Consider the following 17401-nt stretch of genomic DNA (forward strand, 5'->3'; position numbering starts at 1 on the left):
ATTTGTATAGTCATGACTTTGATAAGAGGAAATTATTGAATTGTTCGTTTCGGGGTTTGGTTTTCTGGCTTGTAACGTGATTGTCAGTGTTTCGGGGTGCAGTGTACTGGTAATGGTATGGTAATGGTATGGTAATGTACTGGTAATGGTATGGTAATGTACTGGTAATGCTATGGAAATGGTATGGTAATGTACTGGTAAGGGTATGGTAATGTACTGGCAATGCTATGGAAATGGTATGGTAATGTACAGGTAATGCTATGGTAATGTACTGGTAATGCTATGGAAATTGTATGGTAATGTACTTGTAAGGGTATGGTAATGTACTGGTAAAGGCATGCTAATGTACTGGAATGGTATGGTAATGTACTTGACAGTGTATGGTAATGTACGGTAATGGTATGGTAATGGTATGGCAAGAGATGGTAATGTACTGCAAATGGTATGGTAATGTACGGTAATGGTATGGTAATGGTATGGCAAGAGATGGTAATGTACTGCAAATGGTATGGTAATGTACTGGACATGGTATGGTAATAGAATGGTACTGGTATGCTAATGCACCAGTAATGGTATGGTAATGTACTGTTAATGGTATGGCAATGTACTGGTAATGGTATGGTAATGTACTGGAAATGGTATGGTAATGTACTAGTAATAGTATGGTAATGATTTGTATGGTAATGGTATGGTAATGTACTGGAAATGGTACGGCAATGTACTGGTAATGGTATGGTAATGGTATGGTAAAATACTGGAAATGGTATGGTAATGTACTGGTAATGGTATGGTAATGGTATGGTAAAGTACTGGAAATGGTATGGTAATGTACCGGACATGGTATGGTAATTTACTGGTAATGGTATGGTAATGGTACTGGTAATGTACTGGACATGGTATGGTAATGGTATGGTAATGTACTGGACATGGTATGGTAATGGTATGGTAATGTACTGGACATGGTATGGTAATGGTACTGGTATGAGTACAGGTCATTATGCTAGCATGATACGGTATTTGTTTTGTTAATTGTCTCTGACTGTGGTTCTCCACTGTGATTCATTTCAGAGGATATCTTCATTCTGGAGACCAAAGACTCCCAGAACCCTGTCATCTACGGCGTTTTCTCAACTTCCAGGTGAGTTTGGGATTTAAACATTTAACAACAACATATTATTGTACCATTCATATGATTCATTTTAAGACAATAACTGATAATGATTTAATGACTGATGTTATTTTAAAGTGGAACTGACCGTGTTTTAACTACTTTGCAGATATGACACAAACAGACAATCATAATCTCAGTAGAAAATATCAAATTCCTTGTTTCTGCGACAAAACCAGCTTCGTACGAGGTTTTAAAAATGGGTTCTATTTGACTCAGAGTTCCATGACGTACACTAAGACACTGTTGGTTGTATTTGACTCAGAGTTCCATGACGTACACTAAGACACTGTTGGTTGTATTTGACTCAGAGTTCCATGACGTACTCTAAGACACTGTTGGCAGAATAGAGGGATGCAGTTCAATGTATGATTTTTTATTTATTTTTTATTTCCGGGCTCAATCAGAAGAGGACTGGCCACCACTCATAGCCTGGTTCCTCTCTAGGTTTCTTCCTAGGTTTTGGCCTTTCTAGTGAGTTTTTCCTAGCCACCGTGCTTCTACACCTGCATTGCTTACTGTTTGGGGTTTTAGGCTGGGTTTCTGTACAGCACTTCGAGATATTAGCTGATGTACGAAGGGCTATATAAAATAAACTTGATTTGATATGTTAAACTGCTATGTACTATGTACATACGTGTACATTTTAAAATAACCATATTTGGCCAGTTTTGGTCGCAGGTGCATGTTTCTGTGTTTGTTGTGAAAAACGAATAGGCTGTCTGGCCTGCAAATTCATTGTTGTTTTTTTCCCCCTTCAATACGGCCTCGTGTGCTGATTGTGTTTGACACCCCTGGGATGTCATGTCATTGGATAAGTGGAGGAGTGACTGAATATTTCCCCTCATATCGTTTATCAGGGGCTACACAGCTAGAGATGTCGGTGTCATTTGGTGAGCTAGCAAGAAATGTGAAACGCTTTGCTAGCTATGCTAAACAACTGGTATCCACAGTTAGCCTATCTCTTAGTTGTCAATGAAATTATAAGGCGAGACCAAGAGGCAGATGGTTAGAGTCCAAGATGTTTATTAACAATCCAAAAGGGAAGGGCAAGAGAATGGTCGTGGACATGCAGAAGGTCAAAACCAGTTCAGAGTCCAGGAGGTACAGAGTGGCAGGCAGGCTTTAGGTCAGGGCAGGCAGAATGGTCAGGCAGGCTTTAGGTCAGGGCAGGCAGAATGGTCAGGCAGGCGGGTACAGAGTCCAGAAAACAGGCAAGAGTCAAAACCGGGAGGACTAGAAAAAGAGAATAGAAGCAGGAGTACGGGGAAAACACGCTGTTTGACTTGGAAACATACAAGACAAACTGGCACAGAGAGACAGGAAACACAGGGATATACACACTGGTCCAGAGAGACAGGAAACACAGGGATAAATACACTGGAAAATAAGTGACACCTGGAGGGGGTGGAGACAAGCACAAGGACAGGTGAAACAGATCAGGGTGTGACAGAAATGTATTTGGCAGGCAGGCAGGCAGGCAGGCAAGTTCCCATTCCGTTATCAAAACATGGGTTGGGACAAGCATGCTTGGGCAGGCAAGCTGCAGAAGGACGAGCAGGCTTCTATTCCCCATCGTTTATCAGTGCAATTTTGACGGCCAACTAGCAGAAAAAGTTTGAGAGGGTTTATCTAATGTTCCCTCGTTAGATTTGAGCTCATCTCGCTCTGGCTAACACTAGTTGTTCATCTTGTTGTTGTTGATGCGCATAACTGAGGAAGAGAGAGCCTACCTTTTCATGATTGTTTGATCAATAGGACTGTAAAGTTCCCAAATGTAAGAGGACTCCTGTGCTGTTTTACATATTTTCAGAAATCCATTTATTTTTGTGTATTTTGGTAAATGAGTTCTAATGATCTAAAGTCGTGCTGTTGTTTACTTCCTGTAAACACACGGTCTAGTTGAAATTGAACGATGGCAGGCCCGTGTTGCATATAGGCTTACTGTAGTTCTGATTGGCTATGGCTCAACGGTCTGCATTCGACCCCGGCCCTGGACAAGACAGATGTTTTTACTAGGTTTTATTTCTTGCGGTGTATATTAATTGGGAAAATGACAAACTGTGTTGCTATAGAAATGTAACAAATGCCTTACTGTACATATATCCCAGACATTACATTAATTCACGAAATGACCATATCTAAGTGCTCGCTTGTCAGAAAATGTAAAAAATATTATTTTTCTTCCTGTGTGTGTATATGAACAGATTTAAAACATATTTAATGTGGCTTAAACGCTGTCAGTCGCCCTTTTAAGAACTAGAGCAAGTCCACTTTCACTATATTGAAGACCTTTCATCTGTGAACAAATGAAAATGTATGATTCTCAGTGAGAAACTCCCTAAAAGACAACAGACCAAAACACGTTAAAAGGATGTTCTCTAGTTCCTTAACAAAACAACCAGCCAATCAGCCTGACACGTGCACTCTTCCATCCCCTGACACGTGCACGCTCCCGTCCCAGCGCTGCAGTGACCCCAGGGGTTATTGAGGGGTCAGGGGTGGGGAGGCCCGGCTGGTTGTGTTATTGTAACCCACCCGGATACATGTTAACACTCTCTTACCCTCTCCACCTTCCTCTCCCCTCCTCTCCCTGCTCTCTCTCTCTTTCTTTCCTTTTTCTATCTCCCCTCTCCCCCTCTCTCTCTCTCTGTCTCTGTCTCTTTCCTTTCCTATCTCCCCTCCTCTCCTTTCCTCTCCTTTCCTCAGCATTGTACCCTTCTCCTCTCTCTCTTCTCTCCTCTCCTCTTCTCAGCATTGTAACCTCCCTCTTTGTCTCTTCTCTCCCCTAGTTCTGTTTTCAGAGGGTCAGCAGTGTGTGTCTACTCCATGGCCTCTATCAGGGCAGCCTTCAACGGTCCGTTCGCCCATAAGGAAGGGCCCGACTACCGCTGGGTGGAGTACAAGGGGAGGATCCCATATCCACGACCTGGCACTGTGAGTTTCTCAGCAGGGATGGATGTGACGTACAGACGGATGGACAGACAGTCAGACAGAAAGATAGGGAAGCAAGCAGAAAGAGAGACAGGCAGGCACACAGATTGACAAATCATTAAAAAAACAAAAACATTAGCTGTGCATGATTGAGCTAGCCTTTTACAACGGAACCAATAGAAAAGTCCCAAAAGTGTAAATCCCGCTCTCCTGGCACTCCAGGCGAGCTTAAGGAAACTCTCAAAATATTTGAAAGGATTCATAAAGTATTTGAATCCCGATCTGGTGGCAGACAGGCATACAAGCAGGCGGACAGACAAGCGGACAGACAGGCGGACAGACAGGCAACACGTGTGTTGATTAAAACAAGTTGATAAAGCTGTTGGAATCTAACCAATGGCTGGTTGATTTAAACACGCTGATAAAGCTGTTGGAAGCTGACCGCTGGCTGTTTGTTTTAACACCTCGGCTATGCATTCCCCTGGGAAGTGGTAACCTGTCAGCCAGAGGCTTCAGGGGAATGTTTAATGTGTTTTAGTGCTCTGTCGGAAGTGGCTTGATCTCACTGTTATTCTAGTCCCCCTGTTAGGGAACACTACAGGCAGTGGAGCGGCTCCTTGGATGTGCTTGATTACCACACACACACACACCACACACACACCACACACCACACCACACCACACACACGGTTCCTTGAAAGTGGTTGATCACTAGGGTCAGGGACGTCAGTGTTTTGGTTACATGATTAAAATTCAAGTGAAACAGCTTCACATCACCCGCCAGTGTAATTTGAACCCCTGAGTCACTGAACAGCACGCACAGAGAGAGTAATGGCAGCCACATTTCAAAGGAAATAATAGGAGCTTAAATGAGGGGTCTGTTGCCAGTTTAAACACCACATACTTCAACATGATGCTCATGCTTGTCATATCAGTGATTTTGTTTTGCCAGGGTGGTAGGAGGAAATAACATCCACTCTGACAACTGAAGATTAAATGACCTTCCTTAGATTATATAAGTAGCTGTGCTTTGCTTGAGTGTTACAGTCTATTTTGTGATCAAAGTTGATTTGAATAATAAAAGATGAAACAAAACCAGTCATCCAACTAGAACAACAATACAAACTATAACTCTGTGATCTGTCATCACTGTGGTCACCGTGACCTCAAGTAATACTCCTTTAATAATCCTTTAATAATCCTTTAATACTCCTTTAATACTCCTTTAATAATCCTTTAATAATCCTTTAATAATCCTTGAATAATCCTTGAATTCTCCTTTAATACTCCTTGAATAATCCTTGAATTCTCCTTTAATACTCCTTGAATACTCCTTGAATTCTCCTTGAATTCTCCTTTAATACTCCTTGAATAATCCTTTAATAATCCTTTAATACTCATTGAATAATCCTTGAATTCTCCTTTAATACTCCTTTAATACTCCTTGAATAATCCTTTAATAATCCTTTAATACTCATTGAATAATCCTTGAATTCTCCTTTAATACTCATTGAATAATCCTTTAATAATACTCCTTGAATAATCCTTCCTTATTTTCTTTATTTTTGTTATTTTTATTTCACCTTTATTTAACCAGGTAGGCTTGTTGAGAACAAGTTCTCATTTACAACTGCGACCTGGCCAAGATAAAGCAAAGAATTTCGACACAAACACCAACACAGAGTTACACATAAACAAACATACAGTCAATAATACAGTAGAAAAAGGGGGAATAAAGTATATATACAGTGTGTGCAAATGAGGTAAGATAAGGGAGGTAAGGCAATAAATAGGCCATGGTGGCAAAGTAATTACAATATAGCAATTAAACACTGGAGTGATATATGTGCAGAAGATGAATGTGCAAGTAGAGATACTGGGGTGCAAAGGAGCAAAATAAACAAATAAATGCCGGATGGGGTAGTTGGATGGGCTATGTACAGGTGCAATGATCTGTGAGCTGCTCTGATAGCTGGTGCTTGAAGTTGGTGAGGGAGAGTCTCCAGCTTCAGCAATTTTTGCAGTTCGTTCCATTGGCAGCAGAGAACTGGAAGGAAAGGCAGCCAAAGGTGGAATTGGATTTGGGGGTGACCAGTGAAATATACCTGCTGGAGCGCGTGCTGCAGGTGGGTGCTGCTATGTGACCAGTGAACTAAGATAAGGCGGGGCTTTACCTAGCAGAGACTTGGCAGTAGACTCTGCAGTAGATTGCCACTCCGCCACCTTTGGCAGTTCTATCATGTCGGAAAATGTTATAGTTAGGGATGGAAATTTCAGGGTTTTTGGTGGTCTTCCTAAGCCAGGATTCAGACATGGCTAGGACATCTGGGTTGGCATAGTGTGCTAAGGCAGTGAATAAAACAAACTTAGGGAGGAGGCTTCTAATGTTAACACGCATGAAACCAAGACTTTTACGGTTACAGAAGTCAACAAATGAGAGCGCCTGGGGAATGGGAGTGGAGCTAGGCACTGCAGGACCTGGATTAACCTCCACATCACCAGAGGAACAGAGGAGGAGTAGGATAAGGGTACGGCTAAAGGCTATAAGAACTGGCCGTCTAGTACGTTCGGAACAGAGAGTAAAAGGAGCAGGTTTCTGGGCGTGATAGAATAGATTAAAGGCATAATGTACAGACAAAGGTATGGTAGGATGTGAATACAGTGGAGGTAAACCTAGGCATTGAGTGACGATGAGAGAGATGTTGTCTCTAGAAACATGATTTAAACCAGGTGATGTCACCACATGTGTGGGAGGTGGAACTGAAGGGTTAGCTAAGGCATATTGAACAGGGCTAGAGGCTCTACAGTGAAATAAGACAATAATCACTAACCAGAAAAGCAATAGATAAGGCGTATTGACATTAGGGATAGGCATGTGTAGCCGGGTGATCATAGGGGTCCAGTGAGTAGTTTAGCTGGCTGGAGACACGGCGATTCAGACAGCTAGCGGGCCAGGGATAGCAAGCTAGCAGAAGGGCCTGAGAGGTACGTTGCGACGGAAGAAGTCTGTTGTAGCCTCCTCGTGCAGAGCCCCCTCGTGCGGTTCCGTCGGCAGACCAGCCGTGATGGATTAGTAGGTTTCCGTGAAGTAAAGGTGCCCAGTCCAATTGGCAAAATAGGTATAGTGGCCCAAGAAATTGACCGATGGATTTATACAGCTAACAGTCCGATATGCTCTTGACAGCTGGCGGGCCGCTGCTAGCAGGCTAGAAGTTGGGCATTCAGCCTTGAATAATCCTTGAATAATACTTGAATAATCTTTGAATAAACCTTTAATTGTCATTTTCCTTCCCCAGTGTCCCAGTGAAACGTATGACCCCCTCCACAAGTCTACTCGTGACTTCCCTGATGATGTAGTGAGCTTCATGAGGGGTCACCAGCTGATGTGGGAACCCATCCTTCCAATCACCCGCCGGCCCGTCTTCACCCGCGTCAATGTGCCCTACACTCTACGAAGGGTGGTAGTGGATAGGGTGGATGCTGAGGATGGGCAGTATGACGTCCTACACCTGGGCACAGGTAAGAGAATGTGTGAACATGCTACACCCTACGAAGGGTACAGGGAGAAGGTGGGGCTGGGGTGTAGTGTAGTAGTGAACAGTGTTCCCTACACCCTACGAAGGGTGGTAGTGGATAGGGTGGATACTGAGGATGGATAGTATAATATAATACACCTGGGCACATGTCAAGTAAGAGAGGAGGCTGCCATAGTGAACACGGACCAGATACCAGCAGAAGGCTGTCATAGTGAACACGAAACAGATACCAGCAGAAGGCTGTCATAGTGAACACGAAACAGATACCAGCAGAAGGCTGTCATAGTGAACACGAAACAGATACCAGCAGAAGGCTGCCATAGTGAACACGGACCAGATACCATCAGAAGGCTGCCATAGTGAACACGGACCAGATACCATCAGAAGGCTGCCATAGTGAACACGAAACAGATACCAACAGGAGAGAGGGGACTGATACCAACAGTAGAGAGGGGACTGATACCAACAGGAGAGAGGGGACTGATACCAACAGTAGAGAGGGGACTGATACCAACAGGAGAGAGGGGACTGATACCAACAGTAGAGAGGGGGCTGATACCAACAGTAGAGAGGGGACTGATACCAACAGTAGAGAGGGGACTGATACCAACAGTAGAGAGGGGACTGATACCAACAGGAGAGAGGGGACTGATACCAACAGTAGAGAGGGGACTGATACCAACAGGAGAGAGGGGACTGATACCAACAGTAGAGAGGGGACTGATACCAACAGTAGAGAGGGGACTGATACCAACAGTAGAGAGGGGACTGATACCAACAGGAGAGAGGGGACTGATACCAACAGGAGAGAGGGGACTGATACCAACAGTAGAGAGGGGACTGATACCAACAGTAGAGAGGGGACTGATACCAACAGTAGAGAGGGGACTGATACCAACAGTAGAGAGTGGACCGATACCAACAGTAGAGAGGGGATTGATACCAACAGTAGAGAGGGAACTGATACCAACAGTAGAGAGGGGACTGATACCAACAGTAGAGAGGGGACTGAGACTAATCTCTCAGTCTATTTACTCTCAGTGAGATGATAATGGTTTTGGGAAGGTCTACTTTATGCTGGCTGGTCACCATCGGTTACAAGCAACCAAAACCAAACCAAAACAACACGACTTGACTACACACACAACAAGATTGTAAAGAGAGTTTGCTCACTCTCTAGGCTACATGGTGTAGCAGTTCCTTGGTAACCCTGTAGTACCCTGGAGAAACAGGGTAATTAAACAGACCCTATGTGAGTTAGAAATCTAAATGAGGATTTAATAGTGGCACCCCGAGTTGCACTAGCAACTGTTACACCCTGACACTACCGGGTTCCTTCACCCAGTCCCTGTCACCTCTAGGAGCTGTTCGTTTTGTCCTCAGCACACCGTGTGGAGAACTGTGTGTGGAGAGCTGTGTGTGGAGAGCTGTGTGTGGAGAGCTGTGTGTGGAGAGCTGTGTGTGGAGAGCTGTGTGTGGAGAGCTGTGTGTGGAGAGCTGTGTGTGGAGAGCTGTGTGTGGAGAGCTGTGTGTGGAGAGCTGTGTGTGGAGAGCTGTGTGTGGAGAGCTGTGTGTGGAGAGCTGTGTGTGGAGAGCTGTGTGTGGAGAGCTGTGTGTGGAGAGCTGTGTGAATTAATGAATAAAATGAATTAAATTGTATTTTCGTGTCAAATCGTCAGATGGCAACCCATCTCATTTGTCTTAACTCTATTTCTTGAACTGCGTTGTTGGTTAAGGGCTTGTTGGTATGAAATTCACTGTAAGGTCTACACCTGTTTTATTCGGCACATGTGACAAATGCAATTTAATTTGATCCCTTATGGGATTTATTGATACAAAAACAAACATTACAATAATTCACTGTGGTAATTCAGTGATCATTCTTCTTCTGGTGTTCTCTGCATTGCTCATCCCGTAAAGAGTGAAATCAATACATAATAGTAAATAAGGTTATCCAAACAATTATTACATTCCTAGAGCAGTACAATAATACACATACAGTAGCAGTCAAAAGTTTTAGGACACCTACTCATTCAAGGGTTTTTCTTTATTTTTACTATTTTCTACATTGTAGAATAACAGTGAAGACATGAAAACTATGAAATAACACATATGGAATCATGTAGTAACCAAAAAAGTGTTAAACAAATCTAAATATATTTTATATTTGAAATTATTCAAATAGCCACCCTTTGCCTTGATGACAGCTTTGCACATTCTTGGCATTCTCTCAACCAGCTTCATGAGGTAGTCACCTGGAATGCATTTCAATTAAGAAGGTGTGCTTTCTTAAAAGTTAATTTGGGGAATTTCTTTCCTTCTTAATACGTTTGAGCCAATCAGTTGTGTTGTGACAAGGTAGGGGGGTAAACAGAAGATAGTCCTATTTGGTAAATGACCAAGTCCATATTATGGCAAGAAAAGCTCAAATAAGCAAAGAGAAACGACAGTCCATCATTACTTTAAGACATGAAGGTCAGTCAATACGGAAAATTTCAAGAACTTTGAAAGTTTCTTCAGTCACAAAAACCATCAAGCGTTATGATAAAACTGGCTCTCATGATGACCGCCACAGGAAAGGAAGACACAGAGTTACCTCTGCTGCAGAGGACAAGTTCATTAGAGTTACCAGCCTCCGAGATTGCTGTCCAAATAAATGCTTCACAGAGTTCAAGTAACAGACACATCTCAACATCAACTGTTCAGAGGAGACTGTCTGAATCAGGCCTTCATGTCAAATTGCTGCAAAGAAACCACTACTAAAGTACACCAATAAGAAGAGACTTGCTTGGGCCAAGAAACATGAGCAATGGACATTAGACCAGTGGAAATTTGTCCTTTGGTCTGATGAGTCCAAATTTGAGATTTTTGCTTCCAACCTCTGTATCTTTGCCACGGTAAAACATGGAGGCGGTGGTGTGATGGTGTGGGGGTGCTTTGCTGGTGACACTGTCTGTGATTTATTTAGAATTCAAGGCACACTTAACCAGCATGGCTACCACAGTATTCTGCAGCGATACGCCATCCCATCTGGTTTGCGCTTAGTGGGACGATCATTTGTTTTTCAACAGGACAATGACCCAACACACCTCCAGGCTGTGTAAGGGCAATTTGATCAAGAAGGAGAGTGATGGAGTGCTGTATCAGATGACTTGGCCTCCACAATCACCCAACCTCAACCCAATTGAGATGGCTGGGGATGAGTCGGACAACAGAGTGAAGGAAAAGCAGCCAACAAGTGCTCAGCATATGTGGGAACTCCTTCAAGACTGTTGGAAAAGCATTTCAGGTGAAGCTGGTTGAGAGAATGCCTAGAGTGTGCAAAGCTGTCATCGAGGCAAAGGGTGGCTATTGGAAGAATCCGAAATATAAAATATATTTGGATTTGTTTAACACTTTTTTGTTTACTACATGATTCCATATGTGTTATTTCATAGTTTTGATGTCTTCACTTATTATAGAAAATAGTACAAATATAGAAAAACCCTTGAATGAGTAGGTGTGTTCAACATTTTTGACAGGTACTGTACATATATACATACATAACATATACAATTAATATGTGTGTAGAGTGTATGTGTGTGTGTGTGTGCAGAGTGTGTGTGCAGAGTGTGTAGAGTGTGTGTGTGTGTGTGTGTGTGTGTGTGTGTGTGTGTGTGTGTGTGTGTGTGTGTGTGTGTGTGTGCAGAGTGTGTGTGTGTGTGTGTGTAGAGTGTGTTTACAGAATGTGTTTGCAGAGTGTGTGTGTAGAGAGTGTGTGTAGATTGTGTTTGCAGAGGGGTGTCTCTCTTAAAATGATTCACTTAGAATAGGGTAAAGTTCAAGACACACACACACACACACACACACACACACACACACACACACACACACACACACACACACACACACACACACACACACACACACACACACACACACACACACAGAGGCCTGGCAGTGTTGGTTCTTCATGATAATGTCAGGATGGTCCCAGGGCGGGGAGTCATTATCTTGGGGAAAGGGTTACCGTGGGAACTTTCCTGTGGCTCAACAACTAATCTATGTCTGAGACTGATGAACCAGGCCATGCTAGGCTCCAACGGCCCAGCTTACCTTAGTGTGATCACTGTTCCATAGCCCAGCACTCTGCCAGTCAAACCTCTCTGCCTGACCCCTGGTGGAACTCAGAGTCCAGACTCTACTGTAGGTATGCTTCATCACATCAACAGGCTTCAGGTTTGAGGATTTTCCATTGACATTCTCATCACTTGAATTAAGGCATGGTGAATCGTGTCCGTATTAAGAGTGTGGCTAATCAAGACAAGCCCATTGTTGGTGAGATGAATGGAATCGCGTGATTTAGTAGCATTAGCACCTAGACACGGAGTGATTCATCAAGCTGAGGTAGATAGCTGAGCTCTCTCTGTCTGAAGGCTCTCCTCTCAGCGGGACCCTTGCAATGACCTCTGGTCACCCCTTGAGGTTAACTATTAAAAAGTCAGAAATCACACACTACCCTGTTATCCTTGTTAATGAGTTTAGTTTGGGCCGACACACACAATTTAACTTAACAAACATGTACACACACACACACACACACACACACACTCGCACGCACACAAACAAACATGTACACACACTAGACAATGCTACTATGTAACAATCACACCACAGCATCAATGCATGAAGCACACAGTCAGGAGGAGTGGTTAGTCAGGCAGGGTGGTTCGTCAGGTAGGGTGGTTGTTCAGGCAGGGTGGTTGTTCAGGCAGGGTGGTTCGTCAGGCAGGGTGGTTGTTCAGGCAGGGTGGTTGTTCAGGCAGGGTGGTTCGTCAGGCAGGGTGGTTCGTCAGGCAGGGTGGTTAGTCAGGCAGGGTGGTTGTTCAGGCAGGGTGGTTAGTCAGGCAGGGTGGTTGTTCAGGCAGGGTGGTTCGTCAGGCAGGGTGGTTATTCAGGCAGGGTGGTTCGTCATGCTGGGTGGTTAGTCAGGCAGGGTGGTTAGTCAGGCAGGGTGGTTGTTCAGGCAGGGTGGTTAGTCAGGCAGGGTGGTTGTTCAGGCAGGGTGGTTTGTCAGGCAGGGTGGTTATTCAGGCAGGGTGGTTAGTCAGGCAGGGTGGTTAGTCAGGCAGGGTGGTTAGTCAGGCAGGGTGGTTAGTCAGGCAGGGTGGTTGTTCAGGCAGGGTGGTTAGTCAGGCAGGGTGGTTGTTCAGGCAGGGTGGTTAGTCAGGCAGGGTGGTTAGTCAGGCAGGGTGGTTAGTCAGTCAGGGTGGTTAGTCAAGCAGGGTGGTTAGTCAGGCAGGGTGGTTAGTCAGGCAGGGTGGTTAGTTAGGCAGGGTGGTTAGTCAGGCAGGGTGGTTAGTCAGGCAGGGTGGTTAGTCAGGCAGGGTGGTTAGTCAGGCAGGATGGTTAGTCAGGCAGGGTGGTTAGTCAGGCAGGGTGGTTAGTCAGGCAGGGTGGTTAGTCAGGCAGGGTGGTTCGTCAGGCAGGGTGGTTGTTCAGGCTGGGTGGTTGTTCAGGCAGGGTGATTAGTCAGGCAGGGTGGTTATTCAGGCAGGGTGGTTCGTCAGACAGGGTGGTTCGTCAGGCAGGGTGGTTAGTCAGGCAGGGTGGTTGTTCAGGCTGGGTGGTTGTTCAGGCAGGGTGATTAGTCAGGCAGGGTGGTGGTTCATGCAGGGTGGTCGTTCATGCAGGGTGGTGGTTCAGGCAGAGTGGTTATACAGGCAGGGTGGTGGTTCATGCAGGGTGGTTGGTTCATGCAGGGTGGTGGTTCAGGCAGAGTGGTTATTCAGGCTGGGTGGTTAGTCAGGCAGGGAGGTTAGTCAGGCAGGGTGGTTAGTTCATCAGGCAGGGTGGTTAGTTCATCAGGCAGGGTGGTTAGTTCATCAGGCAGGGTGGTCAGACAGGGTGGTTAGTCAGTCATTGTGGTTAGTCAGTCAGGGTGGTTAGTCAGGCAGGGTGGTTAGTCAGGCAGGTTGGTCAAACAGGGTGGTTGCTATAACATAGGAACTTTTAACCACTGTTTTCATTTGAAGGTAACTTGTTGTATAAGATATCAAGTGTAATTGGTTGTTGTTACCTGTGTAGGAAAATCATATACACACCTGTCGCTCAGTTACTTCCTGCTTTTCTCCCTCCTCTTCAGATGATGGCAAGGTGCTGAAAGTGGTGTCTGTCCCCAAAGACAACTGGGAGACTGAGGAGATCATTCTGGAGGAGCTGACCGTCTTTCAGGTGAGATGCCTGCTAGGGTTTGACCATTACATCTTCTCTGATGTGTTCTATTACCAACCAGGGTCGGGGTCAATTCATTCCACCTCTCAATTCAGGAAGGACACTGAAATTCCAATCTTCAAGCCTTTTCAATAAAGAAAATGTAGATCTTGATTTTGGTTAATTTTCTGAATTGACTTGAATTGAATTGAAATGGAATTGACCCCAACCCTTTTACCAACTCAGACGATTAAACTGCTAAAGTTTCAACTTGAGGAGGAATAGGAAGTACATCTGAATTAGGCCCAGTCCAGAAACACTTACTGTACCTCACAGGAAGTACATCTGAATTAGGCCCAGTCCAGAAACACTTACTGTACCTCACAGGAACTACATCTGAATTGGGCCCAGTCCAGACACATTACTGTACCTCATAGGAAGTACATCTGAATTAGGCCCAGTCCAGAAACACTTACTGTACCTCACAGGAAGTACATCTGAATTGGGCCCAGTCCAGAAACATTACTGTACCTCACAGGAAGTACATCTGAATTAGGCCCAGTCCAGAAACACTTACTGTACCTCACAGGAAGTACATCTGAATTAGGCCCAGTCCAGAAACACTTACTGTACCACACAGGAATTACATCTGAATTAGGCCCAGTCCAGAAACACTTACTGTACCACCTCACAGGAAGTACATCTGAATTAGGCCCAGTCCAGAAACACTTACTGTACCTCACAGGAAGTACATCTGAATTAGGCCCAGTCCAGAAACACTTACTGTACCTCACAGGAAGTACATCTGAATTGGGCCCAGTCCAGAAACATTACTGTACCTCACAGGAAGTACATCTGAATTAGGCCCAGTCCAGAAACACTTACTGTACCTCACAGGAAGTACATCTGAATTAGGCCCAGTCCAGAAACACTTACTGTACCTCACAGGAAGTACATCTGAATTGGGCCCAGTCCAGAAACATTACTGTACCTCACAGGAAGTACATCTGAATTAGGCCCAGTCCAGAAACACTTACTGTACCTCACAGGAAGTACATCTGAATTAGGCCCAGTCCAGAAACACTTACTGTACCTCACAGGAAGTACATCTGAATTAGGCCCAGTCCAGAAACACTTACTGTACCTCACAGGAAGTACATGTAGATCTGACAGAAATGGATAGGTAATAGTAGCTCCACCGTGTCCTCTGATAGAATATGTTGGAATTATAGACTACTAGCAATTTGATAGACTAATAGGAAATTCCACCATAGTATGCCAATCAAATTCTCTCAGATCTACAAGAGTGCCTAGGGGTAGGGACTAGGAGATAAGGCCTAGGGGCTAGGAGATACGTGATAGAGGATAAGGCCTAGGGGCTGGGAGATAAGGGATAGAGGATAAGGCCCAGGGGCTGGGAGAAAAGGCCTAAGTGCTAGGAGATAAAGCCTAGGAGCTAGGAGAATAGGCCTGGGGGCATGGAGATAAGGCCTAGGGGAAAGGAGATAAGGGCTAGGAGCTAGGAGAATATGCCTGGGGGCTTGGAGATACGACCTAGGTGCTAGGAGATAAGGGCTAGGGAATAAGACCTAGGGGCTAGGAGATAAGGCCTAGGGGAAAGGAGAATAGGCCTGGCGGCATGGAGATAAGGCCTAGGTGCTAGGAGATAAGGGCTAGGGAATAAGACCTAGCGGCTAGGAGATAAGGCCTAGGGGAAAGGAGATAAGGGCTAGGAGCTAGGAGAATAGGCCTGGGGGCATGGAGATACGGCCTAGGTGCTAGGAGATAAGGGCTAGGGAATTAGACCTAGGGGCTAGGAGATAAGGCCCCGGGGAAAGGAGATAAGGGCCAGAGGATAGGGGTTAGTTCTGTACCATCCCGTAGATTTGTTTTCTCAAGTTTCCCAGTAGCATGCCATCTTTTGACCTGTCTGCCGTGTCATCTGTTCTGACATCAGCTGTTGTTTCCATTGGGGTAATCACATACTTGACCAAAATAACTAACTAACCCCCTAAGAGGAAAAACAGATACAGACCCATTTTTCCCAGGGTTTCCCAAACTAAATAGACAGACTATCTCCTATTAGGGAAGAAGAGAACAGAGAGCGAAGTGTGGAACAACAACACCATAGGACAAGATGGCTGTGTGTATTTATTGGAGTTAAGCTGTTTAATCCTCTCTTAACAAACAAGCAGATGAATGTCAGGGCCAGTATTCACAGTCAGTGTCTCAGAGGAGGAGACTTTGATCGAGGAATCCGTTTTTTTGCCTTTCATAATGAATAAGATCCTATGGACACGGGGACCTGATCTGTGTGAATACGGGCTTGGAGCTCCGACCTAGGAAAAGACACGACTCTATCCTCTTGGATAAAAAAAAAAAAAAAAAACTATCCTCTTGGATAGGGTTGAACCACAAACATACTTATACATGACATCATTGGGTTTAACATGGGAGGTTTTGGGGGGGGGGGGGGGGGGGGGGTTGACTTCGATATGACCTGGCAGTGTCAGGCCTTGGGTAGGATGTTAACCACATAGCTCATTAGACTGGGTTGGGGTTAATACACAGAGTTTGAGAGTGGCAATGAGTCTCCCTGAGGGAAGAACAGAGGTCCATGTGTGTGTGTCAGTGTGTCAGTGTGTCAGTGTGTGTGTGTGTGTGTGTGTGTGTGTGTGTGTGTGTCAGCGTGTGTGTGTGTGTGTGTGTGTGTGTGTGTGTGTGTCAGCGTGTGTGTGCGTGTGTATGTGTGTGTGTGTGTCTGCATGCGCACGTGTGTGTGTGTGTGGCCTGCGCCTGGTAGAGAGTTAGCTAGCTAGCTAAGAGAATGTGTGTGTATGTGAGGAGACATATGATAGCAAGGTAATCGTCCTCATCCCTCTAAAGGCTATCTGAATAGGATGCAGCTCACTTGGACTGTCAAGGGTCATTGACTCACAATGGCACCATGTTTAAATGAACCACTGAGTCAGATGATGTTGGTAATGGTGTGCCTTGGTATGTGGGTTCTCTAGAGCAGCCTTTTAGTTCATTATTTCACACACACACGCACACGCACACTCACACACACACACACATGCACACACACACACTAAATATTGTCTTGTGGGATATCGACCTGTGTGTTAACCCATTGTGTTCTGATCCTGCAGACTCAGGCCCCCATCCTTAACATGGAGCTGTCTACCAAACGAGTAAGTCTGCTGTGTGTGTGTGTGTGTGTGTGTGTGTGTGTGTGTGTGTGTGTGTGTGTGTGTGTGTGTGTGTGTGTGTGTGTGTGTGTGTGTGTGTGTGTGTGTGTGTGTGTGTGTGTGTGTGTGGTGCGTGCGTGCGTGCGTGCGTGTGTGTGTGTGTGTATGGGTGGTCATCCTCAGTTAATAGAAAATGTAGCAGTAACATACCGTTCCAGTGATGATTACAAACAAATAGATGATTGATTTCAGTATAGGAGCTTTAGCTTTTAGTTTACACATAGTTTCTCTAGCAGTGGACTCTTCTCAGAGTACGTTGAGAAGAGTCTTGAAAAATCCCACAAAATCCAGATTCTATGTGTAAATGTTTTAAATACATCC

The 17401-nt window shown here is 44.9% G+C and overlaps 1 protein-coding gene across 1 annotated transcript in view; it reads left to right on the forward strand.

The window, feature by feature from the left end:
- The window catches only part of LOC129815761 (semaphorin-3D-like), a 145118-nt gene that overhangs the window by 112261 nt on the left and 15456 nt on the right, over window positions 1-17401 (forward strand). Inside the window, exons 10-14 of the mRNA XM_055869853.1 lie at window positions 1069-1138; window positions 3961-4105; window positions 7398-7620; window positions 13762-13850; window positions 16982-17023. Of these exons, the coding sequence (XP_055725828.1) occupies window positions 1069-1138; window positions 3961-4105; window positions 7398-7620; window positions 13762-13850; window positions 16982-17023 (569 nt within the window). The remainder of the gene's footprint in view (window positions 1-1068; window positions 1139-3960; window positions 4106-7397; window positions 7621-13761; window positions 13851-16981; window positions 17024-17401) is intronic.

This window comes from Salvelinus fontinalis, chromosome 18 (assembly GCF_029448725.1).
Source record: "Salvelinus fontinalis isolate EN_2023a chromosome 18, ASM2944872v1, whole genome shotgun sequence".
NCBI lineage: Eukaryota > Metazoa > Chordata > Actinopteri > Salmoniformes > Salmonidae > Salvelinus > Salvelinus fontinalis.